This window comes from Tachysurus fulvidraco, chromosome 17 (genome assembly GCF_022655615.1).
Source record: "Tachysurus fulvidraco isolate hzauxx_2018 chromosome 17, HZAU_PFXX_2.0, whole genome shotgun sequence".
Lineage (NCBI taxonomy): Eukaryota > Metazoa > Chordata > Actinopteri > Siluriformes > Bagridae > Tachysurus > Tachysurus fulvidraco.
The window spans coordinates 11,620,807-11,639,905 of NC_062534.1; the positions used below are offsets into that span (position 1 = coordinate 11,620,807).

Here is a 19,099-nt window from a genome sequence, read left to right on the forward strand (position 1 = left end):
CATGTGGTGTGTTCACACTGCCATTTTGTTTTCCTGTTGTGGGCCATACAGTCGGAGTGTTCTCTCTCTTTCTTCCTTTCTGATCGATTATAGGTGCTCAGATGAACATGCCATTGATTAAATCAGTGGGGATGATGAAAAGGATATAAGAAGAAACACTGACATTCTTCGGGGCTTGTCTTCTTCACAGCACTACTAACCAGAACAAAGTGAAATGCCATTTCTTGCAACTGTGTGTTTTTTATCTCTTGTGAGATTAGTGTTTACCTATTTTCAAGCCAGAAATGCTTTATTATAACTCATTTATTTATCTCTATTTTATGAAGCTAATTTAACCAGTAAGCTGACATTTATAATCAATAATACCCCTATATTTGAGTTCAGACTCTTTGCTAGGACAGCAAATAGGAATAAATTAGCAAAAAATAAAAAGTAAATGGTTTTATATTCCTGTCCAGATCTATGTTGATCTACCTGAGTTTAAATCCTGCCAGTGTAAACTCCCTCTACTTTACACTTTTCTCACTCTCCTTGCTATGTCCTGTAGATGAGTGATATCCATCAGCATTTCTGTTAAGTGAAGTTCACCCCATGTTTCCCACCTTGACTGTTTCTGACATCAGCTGTCACACCACACTCAGGTGAAATTCGCAGCTTTTAGACTGACGAGCCACAGAAACACTAGGCAAGTGTTTGACTCAGTGTAAGTTGGGGAAAGTAGGATCGATGTTTGCCAGTTAAAGTGAGAGAGGAGTCTGAGCTATACTCAGTTCTAGACTTTCTTTACTAATGCACAATAGTTATTATATACAATCTATTGTCAAAAAACTCCCAATTTATTTAACTAATGTAATCCAGAACAAAAGATGTTTACAGTAATAAGTGGTACACACACACACACACACACACACACACACACACACACACACACACACACACACACACACACACACACACACACACACACACACACACACACACACACACACACACACACACGCTTGCTCTCCAACACACAGCATAGGCCTTCCTACTATTGTCAATACTGAGATGGAGAACGGCGTTCATTATTCTGAGTGATTGTAGACATTTCCAGGACAAATTATAAAAAGCAACAGCAGAAGTCTACACACCCTGACACCAGAGGCTGGACACCACAACCTCACAGCTGTTTGCAATGTACAGTACAATGTGGCATGGTAAGGAACTAAAAAATTGCAAAACAAAGAACAAATGAATCTAACTGTGTATTTACTATCAAGCTGACGATTCTAGGAGGAACTACAAGAGAATTTGTCGTTTGTGTGATGTTGTTTTCAGTGTCTAATCTTTTAACCATAACTCTCACAGTTTAATCTCATACTTTAATCTCATACTTTAATCTCATACTTTAATTGCATTGTGCATTCTTCTACAGTTACACAGCCTGTCTGGAAAGAATGTTCTCTCCAAGCCGCTTTCAGCATGGAACAGTTAAGTTACTGCAGACTGGTAGACTGCATGGATGGATGGATGGATAGATGGATGGATGGATGGATGAGGCTTTCTCTCTGGCTCTTCTCCTCCTCACATAGTGACTCACTTGTTTAAGCTGTAATGAAGCATGAGACAGGCTGCTGGATGTCTCAGTCTTTTCCTCCATCTATTTCAGTTATCTTTCTTAAATATAAGGAATGAAATTTGCTTAAAATATCTATACTTTAGATTGTACTCATTAATTAATTCTACACTTACCAGAACTTGATCCGAAATTAATTTGTTTTATGGTTACAGATTATTTCCTTTTTTGTTCAGTCACACTAGACACACTACTGTTGTGTGGAATCATATTAGACACTAATAGGGCACAGGCTTTAAATAATTTGTCATTACACAAATTAAGATTGAATAAATATTTAATACAATATACTATACAATATTTTATTCAATAATAAAATGAAGTACAATTATTCTCATATATGGAAAGAGGTTTTCACGATTTAAGGCAGACTATTTGACCATATACAAATAATATATTATTTAGCATTTAATTTCTTTTTCAAACTACATGAAAAATAGTATAAGTACTAAAATACCTTTTGCTGTCTATTTTGTTTAGATCTGTAGTGTAAGGTTTTAATAATAAAAAATATAATGAGCAATCTATAAAATATGAGAGGAGATTTCAAACTTTTGGATTGCGGTTTATTCGAAAAGCAGAATTGCAAATTACTTCCTTCTTTTTCTTTTTTCTTCCCACCCATCTGCTTATGAGCTGGAGGTTGGGGCCCTGCTAAATGATGCTGGGCCTGTTGATGGCTGAGATGGATGGGTTCATGTGGAAACAGCCTACCTGTCCCACACTCCAGCAGCACAGAATAACATCAATGAGCCTCAATGTGCTCCACACTACAACCCTCAAACACACTCCTTATACAAATGCAGGTGCTCTCTGTAACTTCACATTCATAACAGGTTTTCAGAACAGACCTTACACCATCAAGTCTATAATAGGACTTGTATATGGAATGCTTTTTCTTGCAGGAACTAAATTATACATGCAGTTTTTGATGTAGGTTTGACAAGCTGTGTTTGTGCACATAAGCAGCTATGTTTCTGGATAAATCTCATATGTTCATATGTTTTATAAGCCAATGACTTTCCTTATTCATTATCCTTCACTTATCCTCCAAAGCAAAAAAAATCAGAAAACTCACACTCACACTCACACACACAGACACAAACACACACAAACACACACACACACACACACACACACACACACACACACACACACACACACACACACACACACACACACACACACACACACACACACACAGACACACATATGGCTTTGGCTTGCTGCATTTTTCTGTCGACAGTGGGGCTCTGTCAGAGGCTGTGTGTATTTGGATCCCTCTCCTGTCTTCCTGTAGGTGATGACAGTGATGATGAGGTGACTGTTGGTTTTTGGGGTGTTGGGTGGAGCAGATGGTGTGGGATGAGGGGGCAAGAATGAATGCTGGTGACTAATGAATGCTTATACATTTTAACCAAGCCCTATTTCTTCTAATATAATTAGAGTATAATACAGCAGCAGTAAAGTTCCAGTTTAAAATGGACCTGAGACTAGCTGATATAGATGTAATCCAAATTACAATTTAATTTAGCTTTTAAATTATAGATCATGGAGAATAAACCTTCGCACACACATATTCTTGCACTCTACCAGGTACCACACACATGCACACATCACAGTGGTTATATGTTAATATTTAGCCCTGGTAGTTGACAACCTTACTCCCTTAAAATATGACAGACGGAGACGAGAGGAGCAAAGAGAACTAGCTTCAAGACACTCACTTACAATACAGCTGCTCTCTGTGGAATGGCCCAGCTCTAAACTTAAGAGGAAAATCATGTCAAGTGAAAAGCCACAAAATATGGAGGTGTCTGACAAAACAAAAGCTCTTTTTTTGCTTGATTTGCAATTCATGTATAATGGGATTCCCAGAACACCAGGTAAAGAATGATCTTTTCTTTGTGTTTTCAAACTTTATCTTATTCAAGATAATCTGAAATGAACATCATTTTTCCACCATCTGTACAATTTCTCTAACAAGAGAGTGAACAGAGAGAGAGAGAGAGAGAGAGAGAGAGAGAGAGAGAGAGAGAGAGAGAGAGAGAGAGAGAGAGAGAGAGAGGGAGCGAAAGAAAGAAAGAAAAAAGAGAGAAAGAAGTGCTCCACTGCATTATCACCAACACTGCTGTCAAACTTTGTATGTTATTTTCCCTGAAAATTCAGGTCACAAAAAATTCTTGCATTTGTCCATGAGGATCTCAGCAGGGAAATATATCACGCATGCCTTTTATGAATTTATTTACCCAGGCTGAGCGCCGTGAGTACCCACATTTCCTCCTCTTCCCCCTCGCTGTTTTCAGGCTCAGAAAAACTCTGAGCAAAAGCCACATAAATCCTGTGTCCTTTCAGAGCTATTTTGCTAATTAACATCCCACTACTCATGGCCACCTAAATTATGATGCATTAGATAGGAAATAAGGCTACTTATTTATGAGCTCTCATTTACAATTCAAAACCCAAATTCTGATAGTAAATTCAACATAACTAAGGCGGCTGTAACCAAACTCATTACTATTGGACAACAAGAATATAAAAAAGGAGCAAAAAAGGCAATGGTATCCTCCATACATTTTTAATAGTGCTCGTCTTTCAAAACTCTGTGACTTTGACCTCAATATTACAGGACACATGCTGCTGCTATATCTGCTCTGCTCTCTCCGGCATGGCCTAGTAATGTATAAAGCACAAGATCCACCAATGCAGATTGTGCTCTTTGGGTTCTGGCCTGGACTCCATCTGGATCTGAATTTATCACTAATACTCATGGCTTCTTTTAATTTCCAGAAATAGATAAAAAATTGGACAGGTAGTTTAATATTTCCTTGAAAAAATGCTGTTCCACACTGTTGTACTGCCGAATGGTTATATATTTGCATGTGTTTGCTTTTTATTTTTCATTTTTTTCAGGATTGTTTTTTTCTAAGAGTGCTTATTTCACCAACAACCTCATGTATACTCAAAATATTCATATGCACAGATGCACAGGCAAGTTGCACAGTTTTGGGTAATGCTGTAAACATTTCATTGTAATGGAATTTGTAATTTGATGATGTCGTAACGGAGGGGTCAGGGAACATGAGCCTCAATAAAGCAGGCCATGTTGTGCCATGAATGACATTAGCCTGTCCGCTCCCTCTCCCTCCCTCGCACCCTCCATCATGACATTTCTTCCCCTCATTCTCAGCCTTCATTACTAGCCTCATTTGTGAAAATAGCCCTGCAAATGTAAATCTTGTGTATAATGTGTTTGCCTCTGAAATCCCAGCACAGTCTTAAAGAAGAAGTAAGGCCTCTGATGGTGTGTGTGAATGATCAGTGATGGTCAGTAATGAGCAGTCAGAGGCCCTTAAATACGGCCTGCCCCTGCCGTCACATCTCCCTCTCTGTGTGAGCCCATTAACAGTGCAGAGCGTGGCACTAAATCAGCACGGATCACAGCTACACCGTTCTGCAGGCTTCATTACACACACAAGCGCATACATCCATACACACATACACCCACTGGCCATTGTTTGACCACGCTTCCCTCCTGACACGCTCATCTGTCACAAGAGAGGAAGCTCCGATAAGGGGTTGAGAGGGAATACGGGCATGAACGCAGGCGCTTATTAATACATGTGAGTGTAGGGTCGATAAAAGGCTGGTATGCAGCTATCACAGGCCCTTTATGGTTTAAGTGAGCCTCTGTGAGCTAACAGTCATCAGTCAAAATGGAGAGTCTCTTAGTAATAGAACCAGCTCTGGGTATTGGGAAAAGGGAAACGTATGGGGCTCAGTCTCACACAAAGCATCATGGAAGGAAAGCTTAATCCTATAGGCAGAACCATGGCTTACACTCCCATCTGCTCAACAGTCTTGTTCTTTTTCTCAACATATCCAACATACCAGTTATGGCCATACAAGGCACCTTTCACAGCCATCGAAGTGACATTTGACCTCTCTTCCAGGCTGGAGTCACCCTAAACCATAAACAGATGAGCCAGTCTGTTCGTTAAAGCTTAGAAACAAGAGACCAAAGCCCTGAACACTGTCCACCGCCCACATGGAATTAAATCTGTGAGACAACTACCAATCAATCACCTGGCCATTCAGAAAGATGCATTGCAGGCCATTAAAGCACTGCATGTTGCTGCAAATGATAATATCTCACTTCATACCGAGGAGTGGGATAGAAGAAAAGATGTGGGTATATCATGTATCCTTCAACGATGGCAATGCTGTGAGTATAACCAAGTCAATAAGATCAACTTCTCATCACATGGGCCTTAGTAACCTTTATCTTTTAGGATAATGAGCTATTGAAAGGAAGGGACAAAGAGAATCTCCATATGGCATGGCAGATCGGGTATTTAATTCCAGCAAAGTTATTCCTACTCACTTACAGATCGATAAATTCTGTTCAGTACATCCATGCATGTTCATTATTCATTCACTTTATTTGCCTGATCATACCCCCCCTCCCCCTATCCTCCCCTTCCTGGTTGACTAAAGGTAACAGCACTTAAGCCTGTGAGCAATTATGGAAATTGGGGCCCAGCATCTCCCCGTGAAACAGACCGAGCGCCAGCAGCTTGACGGCTAATCGATTTGTGCTCTCCTGAAAGCAGCCTCGCAACCTCTGAACTCTGTAAGCTGGGTGCCTGTCAGATGGCAAAAAGAGAGCTTTATTTGACTGAATTAGAAAATTACACCCCACCATTTTACTCCACAAAGAGACGAAAAGAAATCCTGTATCACCTTGTTTTCTATAAAACAAAACCATGTATACAGTACAAGAGGCAAAGCTTTGGTACCAGTAATGTAAAGCATATATGACCATCTTATGCATAATGTCTTTTTTTTTCCATGCCATTACACCACTTGCACTGTAAACATTCAATATGCTATCCACCTCAGAGATCAAACTCCCACTTGTCAGAATCAAAGAGTTAAAATTAGGTGGTAATATGAGCAGCTGTTCAGGGTTTTTCTTCCCATTCTGCCTGACATTAGCTGATGCTTGCAAGTGCAAATGCTTAACCTTTAATCTTGGACTGTGCTGTTTGAATAAGCATCTTTGTACACATCACACATCCTTTTTTAATGCCTTTGACACAGAATAAGGTGACAGTGAATGTAAAGCATCATGCATATATATAAAACACAACAGAAGAAAATATAAAGCAGTAGACAATGAACAGAAATAGGTTTATATATACAGTATAGAAAAGTATTTTCTAATACACATCAAGCTTGTGATTTTGTTTGGTTTGTGTGGGCTGATGGTCATCCAGTGTGTGGGAGCATATGTTTTTATATATTGTTCCCTACAAGAATAGAAATATCTAAGAGTTTTGACCCTGTGGGGACATTTGGCTGGTTAACATTAACATGGGGTTAACATTACAGTTAGGTTTAGCAAAATGTTAATTAGCTGCATGATTAATTATGTCAAGGAAGTTCCTCACAAGGATAGTAAAACAAATGTATGTGTTGTCAGGGTTGCAGACAGGACTGGGTGGAGGGGGAAGGTACAATAACAATGCTAGTCTCAGTGGGAGGCAGGGCTCCTCTTCCTGAGCAAAGCATGCTGGGAAATGTCCTCATAGCAGGCACACACGTTCCTTAACACATATGCACACACACATACATATGCGCGCACACACAGACACACAGACACACACAAACACACACACATATATACACAAAGTAAAACATCCTACTGTAGGACATTTATATGCCCCTTTCTCCTGCTTTGTTTCTCTCCTCAGCAGAGTGTCCTAAATAGCTCATAGCTAACCTCTAGAGAACTGAAACATAATTCATTTGGGTCACTGTGGCTCCCATAGTCCCCTTCTGTGAGAGCACAAACATACGTACAAAAGACTGGATGAAACAGGAAAATGGGAAAGAGTCTGTCTGTGTGTGTATGTCTATCTTAGTCAGAAATATTAAAGCTTAATAAATAATGGTTAGAAACCTCCCATGGTTTGTACAAATTAAAGCCCTATTCTTTACTTGAAATTCAGTCAGCAATGAAGCAATATGTCCATATACTTTTCATCCTTAGAACTCTCTACTCTCCAGAAATGTTTTCCCTCTATAGCATTTGCTGGCCTGTAACCTGAGCCATTGATCTGCTTTTCCCGGGGCCCACGGCTCTCCTCTCTGGCCTCTCTTAGAGCATCTGTGTGTGATTCTGTATGAGTGCAGTCATGCACATATGTGCGTATCTGTAATGTAGCATGTTGAATAATAACACAAGGACATGCTTGTAGTATTACTGGACTCTGACATCACTTCACACAGCAGATGCGAGCGACTGTGTTGCTCCTGAGTGTTAAATCAGACATGGTTTGCATTTTTAGCACTGTATGCATATTAATCCATATATGCGTAATAATGGAGATGTGTAAAGCTTCTCTTCTGTGAGTCTACAGTGCTGACATCATCTGCATTGTTAGGGAGGAGTACCCATCCCAGTACAGTAATGGATGTAGACACACTGTATCTGTCCTGCCTCATAGAGGATCTGTAGTGCAGGGGTGTGTTCAAGTTTTAGACATGGGTGGCTCCAAATAATTGCATCTACAAAATAATACACATTAAAATATTTAGTATTTCTGTGCAAAAGTATTGGCCACACATAGTTACATTTTTCAACTGGCTTCAAAGTTGTCCTTCAGGTTGTAATACCAATTATGAGCTTGATATGAAGTCTGTGTGAGCCTGTTAAAGGTGTGATTTTAGGTTGTGGGTGTAATTAGGCTAAAAAAAAGGCTTATATAAAGGGAGGCAGCTGCTACCCAGTGTCCTGGTTCTGATCAATATAATGACATAATATCAATATTTTGATAAATTCCTTCACAATATGTTTTTCTGAGATCGGAGACATGATACATATTGTATATAAAAAAATATACAATATAGTGACCTAATGCCTATATGAGGACACAGGAGGTGCAGTGTTCAGAATAGATGCTCTTTATTCTGTTCCCATTTTAAAACATTACACTTGAAAATGTGATTAGAAATGTGTGTGTGTGTGTGTGTGTGTGTGTGTGTGTGTGTGTGTGTGTGTGTGTGTGTGTGTGTGTGTGTGTGCGTGCGTGCGTGCGTGCGTGTGTGCGTGCGTGCGTGCAGGCGGGCGTGCGTGCGTGTGTGTGTGGTGTGTGTGTGTGTTTGTGTGTGTGTGTTTCCTTTCTTCTCTGTCTATCTGATCCACAGTCTTCAATTATCTACTAAATGTACTGTTTCAAGTTGCAGCTACTACTGGATGGCACCATGTATGAAATCAAAAAGAAAAAAAGTTGACACTGAAAGGAGGTGGCGGGTGTGAATGTGGAGGTACAGGAAGTGTGTCCCAAAAGAGACCCGTGTCCAGTGCCAGATGAAAGCCCATTGACGTTTTAAAGTAGCTTCAACCTCAGAATGCATCTGCCTGTCAATCACGCTTACCCATGTTTCCCTTGGGGCAGTTCTGGCCAGCCCCAGGAAAAAAGGAGAGAGGGAAAAAAAGCGAGCAAGAGAATGACCAGAAACAAAGCAGGCAAGCAGCTCGAGGCCAGCCCAATGAAGCCGCCAACACCTGAGGGCTGCATGAAAATTTGCTACCCAGGAGCTATTCCCTCACTACAATTCCCACAATCCTCAGCTATAAATGAGGAACATATAGGACATTGATTCCATTACTGCATACAGCTGATACATTTTGACCAGCAGAACAGTGACAGATGGTTTGTTAGCACACAGCTCATTGATCTCACACTAATGATTGGTGTGAATGATAAGCTTCCCTGCATCGAATCTATGCTTCAGGGTGGTGCAAAATGAGCTTCCTCTCAGAATACAGTCAAAAATAAAGGCTTCATTAAATATTAATAAGGATTTATGTAGCCTTTGCATAGTGTGATTCAGAGCATACAATGCCTCGTAATGCTTTGGATTATATAAAGGACACGGTGATGGCTGTAAGTGTTATATGAATGGAGGGTGGTAGTGTAACTGGAGAGCTCAGAGACAGACTGAAGTGAATGAGGTGGAAGTACATGAATATGAGCATGGACTCCCTTGAGAGGGAAAAGTAACACACACACACACACACACACACACACACACACACACACACACACACACACACACACACACACACACATCCAACAGTGAAAGGCACGTTCAGTGTTAAATACATATTTGAGTGCAGTCATCCACTGAATGGACTCACTTTTCTCTAATGAGACTAATGAAACACACACACACACACACACACACACACACACACACACACACACACACACACACACACACACACACACACACACACTTACATACTGATCTGGGTGGCCATGCACAGTAGTGTATTTATTCTGCAAAAGGAGGGCAGAGAGCTAAAAGTCTCAGGCTCTGGCATAAATCAATCATGTTTCTGTTCGTGTGTGTCGATGAATGTGTGTGTGTGTGTGTGTGTGTGTGTGTGTGTGTGTGTGTGTGTGTGTGTGTGTGTGTGTGTGTGTGTGTGTGTGTGTGTGTGTGTGTTTGTGTGTGTGTCGGGGGGTTGTAACCAGTGCTAATCACATAACCTGCAATAAGGCTTTTAAAGGAATATTGCTCCTGTTCCCTCTGACAAAGTGAAGAGTGTTTATAAAAGTATTCACCTGTGACAGGGATAAATTTAGCACAAAGAGCAAAAATGACAGATGGATGACAGTGTGTGTGTGTGTGTGTGTGTGTGTGTGTGTGTGTGTGTGTGTGTGTGTGTGTGTGTGTGTGTGTGTGTGTGTGTGTGTGTGTTTAGAGGAAAGGTGATCTTCATGCAGGGCGAGGGAACAGAACGGAGGATGGAGGAGCTCAGCGGAAGAAGAGAGAGAGGCACATCTGTGCTAAACATGCCCTGGGGCAAGCCTGCTCTCTCCAGCACCAAGTAAACACAAACACACACACACACACACACACACGCACACACACACACACACACAAATCTACACAAACTATCTCAGAAGATAACACTTCAAATGTAGAATAAATAATGACTGACATGAACTCTGAATGTCTCTGAATATCAGACATGTATTACAGTTACTAATTTATTAGTTGCTACTAGTATTACTAATAATACTAATTATTATTCTCATCATTATATCTCATTAACAAATGAGAGCTGTTCATTTTAACATTACATCCTTGATCACAGTACTATGATTAATTAATTAAATTTGAACAAAAAAGAGACTTGTAAATATAGGAAATTGTATGTATAAAGGAGTCAAGGATATGTCTCTTTCACCAACTGTCTGTTACACAATTACAAACACGACAGAGAGAGAGAGAGAGAGAGAGAGAGAGAGAGAGAGAGAGAGAGAGAGAGAGAGAGAGAGAGAGAGAGAGAGAGTTACAGGGTAAGTGAGAGTCTCTGTAATGTGTATACAGTAATAGATATCTGTTTATATGAAAACAAAATTAACCAGGGCAGCACAAGTCTGCCAGTAAACTGAATTAGCATCAAATGCAAATGAGCCGAGTGCTTAATGGTGGAACAGGTGCAGGCAGAGCCCCTAAATGAGATAAATGAATAAAACATCCGCGGGCCAGCCCGTGAAAACTGACACAAAGTCAATGGCATGAATAATTCAGGAGGCAAGCAAGGGTGTGTGCCACTGACCTCTCACCACAGGAAGTGCATCCCAAACACAACAAAAACCATAACAATGGATTCTGGACATGGGGGTTCCCTATCTGGAGCCTATACATACACATTTACACACATTTACACACATTTATACACACACACAGCTAAATATGCATAGGCCATATGATATATGGAACTGCTATAATGGAGAAAACATCTATTTCCAGTGTCCGGGTTCACAAAAGGCAATCAAGAGTGCACTGCTGACCGCATATAGCATGCTTACACACCTTTCCTCTGTTTACCTGCCCACACTTGAAGACTGGGTATAGCTGAAATCTAAAGGCAGCCTTTTTCTCCCATTTAAAAATAAAATAATATATAAACAGAGGAGCAATTACTCCTGAACTGGACAGGAAGCTGCTGTGAAGCAAACAGTAACATCACCTTCCCTGGGTGGAACACTTCCCGTTAGACATTCTTCACTCCTCACACACACACACACACACACACACACACACACACACACACACACACACACACACACACACACACACGCTCATCAGGAAACAGTATTCATCATCCTCACTTAGATCTAGAAAGCACACACACACACATGAAGCATGCAGAGCAAAAGCTTCTCTCTCTCTCTCTCTCTCTCTCTCTCTCTCTCTCTCTCTCTCTCTCTCTCTCTCACACACACACACACACACACACACACACACACACACACACACACACACTGTTATTCTAGTTATTAAAATCTAAAACTATTACAAAATAACCCTGAGTTAGAATAAAGTTAAACCTCACAAAAACAAAGCTAAAACTATTGCCTCTGAGAAAAAGAAAGAGTTTACATGTGAGCGGTTGGAGCACTGGTAAGCTAAAGGTAAAGCTAAAAGCTCACTGAAACATTATAACGACTTTACACTAATAAACAATTTAGACACTTTAATAAACATGGAACGCAACTTCTTGCATGATAATCTTGTTTCACCTGTCTAATAAACTGTATTTGATCATATTCAGTGGTAATGCATGTTTAATCTGAAGGTCCACTGAGTGCAAATGAAGGTTTGATGTCCTGACCAGTGAGAAATGAATGAATGAATGAATGAGTGAATGAATGAATGAATGAATGAGGGCAATGTGGATTGTAGCTTAACCTGAAAACCATATTCTTTTCATTTTGTTTGTTTTATTTTCTTTCTCCTTTTCTTTCTTTCTAACATTTGTGTGGCTTTATTTACAAACACAGATATAATAAAGGTTTATATCTGTATATATATCTTATAAATTATCCGTTTACAAGCTCTTGTAATCCTCCATATTTAAGCAGGCTGTTTTTGTTTGTCACATATGAAATGAAACACAGCCAGATCTGCCTCTAATATGTGTAAAACCAAGGAATTAAATAATGTTCAAAAGTATATAAATGCAAAAAATGTAGCCAGGTGGAATCTTGCTAGCCCTGCAAAGCAAATTATAAACTGCCTCAATAATCAGTGTTCATGCTGTATAGTAATTAATAAACAAATGATCAGAATGAAATGTTATTGCTTACAAGTTGTGCTTCTGCTGTTGAGAAAATTGTAGTTGGACTTGATCTGTTCCTTAGCTCAAACCTTTTATTATATCCTGCTCTATATTGTGCCTCCAATCTAAAACTAAAACTAAAATGCACTGAACATATTTTGTAGTTTGGACTGAAATGTTCAGGGACATCAATCCACAGAAGAGTGAAAGGGAGAAGAACTTTAAATATGTTTGCTTGATTTTGAAGAATGAAGAAATCCAAAGTTTCTATATTTCAGCATTGTTGACTGGTGAGTGAGTGAAACATGTTGAAACTTTAAGAATATTTTAGGCTCTTTTATTTCAAGGAAAATTCCATAATGCTGACTCTTTGGTGATTACAGTTTCATTTCTCAGTTTACACTTATTGCTTCTGGACCTCCTTTCTCAATGATGAAAATATCTCTAGGTTCTGTGTGTAGGATTTAAGAAAATAAACAAATAGAAGACTATGAAAGTGAAAGAAAAAAAGACAGCGCTACACGCACAGCAGCTTTGCAAGAAATTATGTATTAAGACAAATTCCTCGTTTATCTCTGCAGTATTTCACTACTCTGGTAGAAACAGGATTTTAAACCCCTGTAGTTTTTTCATCCCAGTGTTGAAATCTAAAACTGTACTTTCTGAAGGCCTGGTTTTGGTTATATAATGAGGTGTTTTGCGATTATGGGAATGAAACATCTTGGACCAAATGACGTCACTGTGTGTCACTCTTTACTAATATCAATACACCCTTATGTTGCAGTTGAAGATTCAATACTTGCTCCAAGAGTCAGCAGTAGCAGTTTGGGATTTAATCTCACAATCATCCAATCAGAATGCAAACATCTTACACAATGAGCTGTCAATAGAATCAGTTTGGTAACATAAGATTACTTTTGAATCTTTCAGAAAAGATCAGACTAAGAAAGAAAATCTAAATTGATTGAAGTGTAAATGTTTTATCTTTGATGAAATTCACTGCAGTTTCTTTAAGGAGCTCTTCAATGACACGTGATTGCAGTGTGTATTCATGCATTCATCTTTACAGACCAGATACAAATATAGCTCTTCAGCTTTCACTGTGTGACACTGTGTGTGTGTGTGTGTGTGTGTGTGTGTGTGTGTGTGTGTGTGTGTGTGTGTGTGTGTGTGTGTGTGTGTGTGTGTGTGTGTGTTTTCAGAATTAAAGCTGCTAAGGCTCCAACTAACTCTACAAAATAATATTAATATATGAAATAAATAAATACAAATCTAAACTATCACACACACACACACACACACACACACACACACACACACACACACACACACACACACACACACACACACACACACACACCAAAACACACTTATTTAATCATTTGTTGAAAATTCTTACAAATCTGTGTATTATTTATGTAGGACTACATTATGTACAGATAAAAAAAAAACAGTAGATAAACAGAGTTATGTAAGGAAGGAAGATTAGAGAGAGGAGTGAGGTATATGAAGGAGACCGAACTTAAGCAAGAACAAGTAGGCACAGACAATCACTGGTAGAGTTGTCAATGTCAGAGCAAGTACCCACACACAAACACACACAGAGAAACAGAGAGTAAGTGAGAATCATATACACAGGAGGAGTGGAGAGCAGAGAGGATTGTATAAACCTCTTTGGAATTCATCCAAGCAGATGATAGGATTGTTGACAGTGAACTGCATATTGTTAACCCTATATTAACTCGAAAAGGCAGAGGTTGGCTTTGATTATTCCTTTAGTGCTTAGCCTTAAATAAGTCTCTCTCTCTCTCTCTCTCTCTCTCTCTCTCTCTCTCTCTCTCTCTCTCTCTCTCTCTCTCTCTCTCTCTCTCTCCCTCTCTCTCTCACACTCTCTCTCTCTCACTCTCTCTCATTGTTGCACATCACCTTTCAGCAGCTATGACAGCCCTGTCTCTCATCTTGAAGAGTTACGCACATGAAGTGCAGACTAACACAGTCATAGAACACACACACACATACACATAGAGCTGTTTCCTTTCCTTTTTTCTGAAAGTCATTCGTCTTCTGTCTTCATCTCTTAGACATTAACATCAGTAGTGACACAAATTTTAACATCCTCTCTCTGTATAAAACATGCTCTTGCTTTTGTTTTCACTCACTCTCTCTTTCACACACACACACACACACACACACACACACACACACACACACACACACACACACACACACACACACACACACACACACACACACACACACACATACACACACACACACGCACAGCCAGCCCTCGACACTCTCGCAGTCTTTAATTGCCTCACAATAGGGCTGCAGTCTGGACCGGATTATTCTAACAATGGTCGCTTCAGCCAGTTAAGATTGTACTCTTCCCGCTGATGTGGGGAACGGCTCGCTGCAACCGATCTGGTTAATCCACTAACATAATACACACTGCTGTATTTCCTCTCTCACACACTCCCTTCCCCCTTTCCCTCCTCTATTCCATCAGCATATGTTCTCTAAGTCTGTTAAATGCTCCCCCTTTTTAGGGTTATTGTGTGTGTGTATGTGTGTAGGTGTAAGGTATTTATACCATGAAAACTTTGCAGTTTGCTAATTCACACGACAAAACATCAGGACAAAAGGTCAATATGTGACATCATTTCCTGAGCTACTCTCATTTTAAACACAATTTGGTCATTTTCTTGCTCATCACTTGTGACCAGCTTTGAAGAGTAGGGTGTGGGTCGGCAGCCAAGGACAGCCATGAAAAATTTAGACTCAAAGGGCACAGTGACCCACTTTTCCAACATGTCTCATGTCTCTCTCTCTCTCTCTCTCTCTCTCTCTCTCTCTCTCTCTCTCTCTCTCTCTCTCTCTCTCTCTCTCTCTCTCTCTCTCTCTCTCTCTCTCTCTCTCTCTCCTCTCTCTCTCTCTCTCTCTCTCTCTCTCTCTCTCTCTCTCTCTCTCTCTCTCTCTCTCTGAACTGTTTCTCTCATCCTATTTCCTGACTCTGTGCAAATCCAGATGTCATACACATCTCTACCCTTGAAGCCCACCAGCAGGGTTGACGGTCACAAGCAGGCCCAGAGTTGCAGAATAGTTGCTGTATTATTCCTTAATACATGAACTTGAAAATCACAGAGTATCAATGGCATGGTAGATTGTTCCCAGGGAGATAGAACAACAACTCTACGCACTACTGTACAGCTTAGTGAGCTTCTGTTACTCCCAATACACACAAGAGTAGAAAGAAAGAGAGAGGGAGGGGATGCTGATAGTGGTGAAACAGGAGGTAGTGAAAAGCAGAGTTAAAGAGCTGCTATTAGATGTCAGTGCCCTTTGTGTCTGTGTCAATGGGAGCAGATTAAAGTATTTGAAATAATCTTGCTGAGCCACTAAATGGATTCAGGAGTCAAAAGTTAGAAAAGACGAGGAATGTGAAGGAGAATCTGTTGTATAAGATGGTCAATCACTTGTTCACTTTAGCTTTCTTTCACATGTATGCAAATCAATGCAGGAATAATTGTTAAAGGACTACTTTTAATTCCATAGAAGCATTCTTAATTAAAATATGCTTTCTGCCCTGGGCAGTTAGCTGAGCCCAGATTTTTCACATCCTCCTCAAAAATAAGTGATATCACACCTCTGCATGCTTTCCACAAATACTGAACCTGCACTGCAGCGAAGATCACATTTGTTCATTTAACAATCTAATACGGCATCGTAAGTTGACTTTATTCATTCGACATTTCTCCAGTTTTGTTGAAGCAGCCTATTGCAGTTGCTTATGAGAGGAAGCTAATTAGGAAATGATTTTCATTACTCTTCCAGAGGAATTAGTGCTAGCTTGGCTAATTACTGCTGTAAAACCTAATCAGCTGTTTGAAACAAGAGCACACTAATGAGCTCTTATTTATTCAACTAAAGAACATTGGAGGTGAAACAGAGGATTGAATTCATATTTTGGATGCATTTGCATTTGGTGTGTGTTTACTTGAAGGCAACATTGCTGAAGATTATAATCGAAGGCTTTAAATCTCTTTATTCTTGCTCTCTTTTTACTTGACCTATTTTCCAGTCCTGTAGGCACTCAGTGATGGAGGAGTAACTGTTATTTAATTCTTTTTCTCTTTTGCAGTCAACGGACTGTGCTCTCACCTGAGCCCAGGGATAGCCATGCTGGGTCAGAGCACAGCTGGGGAATCTGCTTATAGCACCTTCAGCACCTTCACTCTTATAGCTATGAAACATAAAAGGGAAGAAAAAATGATTTGGTGCAGTGCAAGAAATGAGTGAATGGAGGACAACAGTTAAGAAAAGTTGGCAGTGATGGGCAAGAGAGAAGTGTGTGTGTGTGTGTGTGTGTGTGTGTGTGTGTGTGTGTGTGTGTGTGTGTGTGTGTGTGTGTGTGTGTGTGTGTGTGTGTGTGTGTGTGTGTGCATGTGAGTGTGAGTGTGTGTATGTGCATTGGGTGGAGGTGAGGCCATGTGGCATAGTGAGGGTGCAGCTGTCTCTGTGAACTGTGAAGTGTTCTGGCCCAGTGGAGCAGAAATGAGCTCGATACACACGCACACACACTCACACACACCCAGCATCCAGGTAGAATCCTTTCTCACCAACAGCTCTCCACACAGATACAGTCTGAGTGAAACAACGACAGCTGTGTTCATCTGATAGCACCATGGCTCATTAACACATAAACACACGGACACAAATGACAAACTCTTGTGTAGACATCTGCCCTCGACTTCAACTCTAAACTTTCCTTCGTTATTGCCTTTCCTTTACTCCACAACCTCCAAAACATTCCTTAAGGAGTCCTTCTGTGTTGACCATTTTCTGGACAGATCAAAATTCCACATTGTTTTAGAGCATAGCCATTTGTTTCCAGTGAAAGACAAGAGGTTTGGGGATTCCAACAAATTTGGCAGTGTGAATTATTTCTTACCGATAACAAACTACCTTAAAAATGTCACCAAAATTAGTTCTCATGCTGCACGGTTTCTTGCATTGTGATATTATTATACATATCATTTCTCATCCAACATTTTTGTTGATGGTGATGTACAGAGCAGTGTTTTTAAAGCTGCTTTTGAGTACTTTGACTCTAGTGGTTCATACCACAGCCAATTAGAGTGTATTATTCAGAAATCTGTAAAACAGTTTTATAGTTTATCAACTCTAATAGGGGAATCATTGTAAGACTCTTCTGACTGACGAAAGAACTCTGGTCGAGTCTGTGATGACATTGTCTGTCTTCAATTTACACACAGGTTTCAAGGCCTTAATATAGGGCTGAGTGGGTTAATAAGAATATGAACAGGAGATACACACCACTGAACCTAGTGGCCTAAAGCACAGGTTCAACCTGTTCCTGCTACTGGTTTCATTTGTGCAATGAGTCTTCTGTAAACAAATGCTTCTTTCCCTCACACAAATCAAACAAAGCTGTTTTGGTCTTCACAAGTGATGCTGAGTGCTTTGAACTGCAGGCTTTGATTAGACAGATGTTTTCTGTAAAAAGCCATGGAGGCAGAGAGCGAGCTCTCACACTACACTACTAATGATTGTGGGTGTGTAAGTGCTGGAGTGAGTGTCTCTCTTGCTCATAAACTGTAATAATGGCTCATTGAAATAAATATGACAGATAGTTCAGCGCTTTTCAATACTTTCTGAAGTGGCCATCCACCAAAAAGGGCATCAGCTCATCACCTCCATAGGCAATGCAATGTTTTTTTTTAGTTTTTTTAATCTTACATACAAAACATACTCATTCTCTCTCTCTCTCTCTCTCTCTCTCTCTCTCTCTCTCTCTCTCTCTCTCTCTCTCTCTCTCTCTCTCTCTCACACACACACACACACACACACACACACACACACACACACACACACACACACACACACACACACACACACACACACACACACAAAGCACTAGTAAAAAGTGGACAATGGTTGCTTGCATTTCACACATATGTACACAGACACAGAATCACAGCCAAATAGTGTAAATCCACCTCTTACCTGTCTATGATGACGGGATCAGAAGGCGTCTCGTTGCGGTTGCCACAACTCTTCTTGTCACAGCAGCGGCTAAAGAGAAACCCAGGGAACAGCAGGGGAAGATGGAGTGTGTGGGAAGAAAAAAGAAAGAAAAAAGAGCGTTAACATGCTTTCGTACGTATTTTTGATTTGACCTGAAGCAGTTATAGGTAGTAATTACAAGGTACCCCTTCATTCCCCTAACAACACACACACACACACACACACACACACACACACACACACACACACACACACACACACACACACACACACACACACACACA

The 19,099-nt window shown here is 40.2% G+C and overlaps 1 protein-coding gene across 3 annotated transcripts in view; it reads right to left on the reverse strand.

Annotated features, from left to right (window-relative positions):
• The window catches only part of ebf1a (EBF transcription factor 1a), a 101,974-nt gene that overhangs the window by 67,927 nt on the left and 14,948 nt on the right, over positions 1 to 19,099 (reverse strand). For all 3 annotated transcript variants that reach the window (XM_027135639.2, XM_027135640.2, XM_027135638.2), the window contains exon 6: positions 18,795 to 18,863. In XM_027135639.2, coding sequence (XP_026991440.1) covers positions 18,795 to 18,863 — 69 coding nt within the window. The remainder of the gene's footprint in view (positions 1 to 18,794; positions 18,864 to 19,099) is intronic.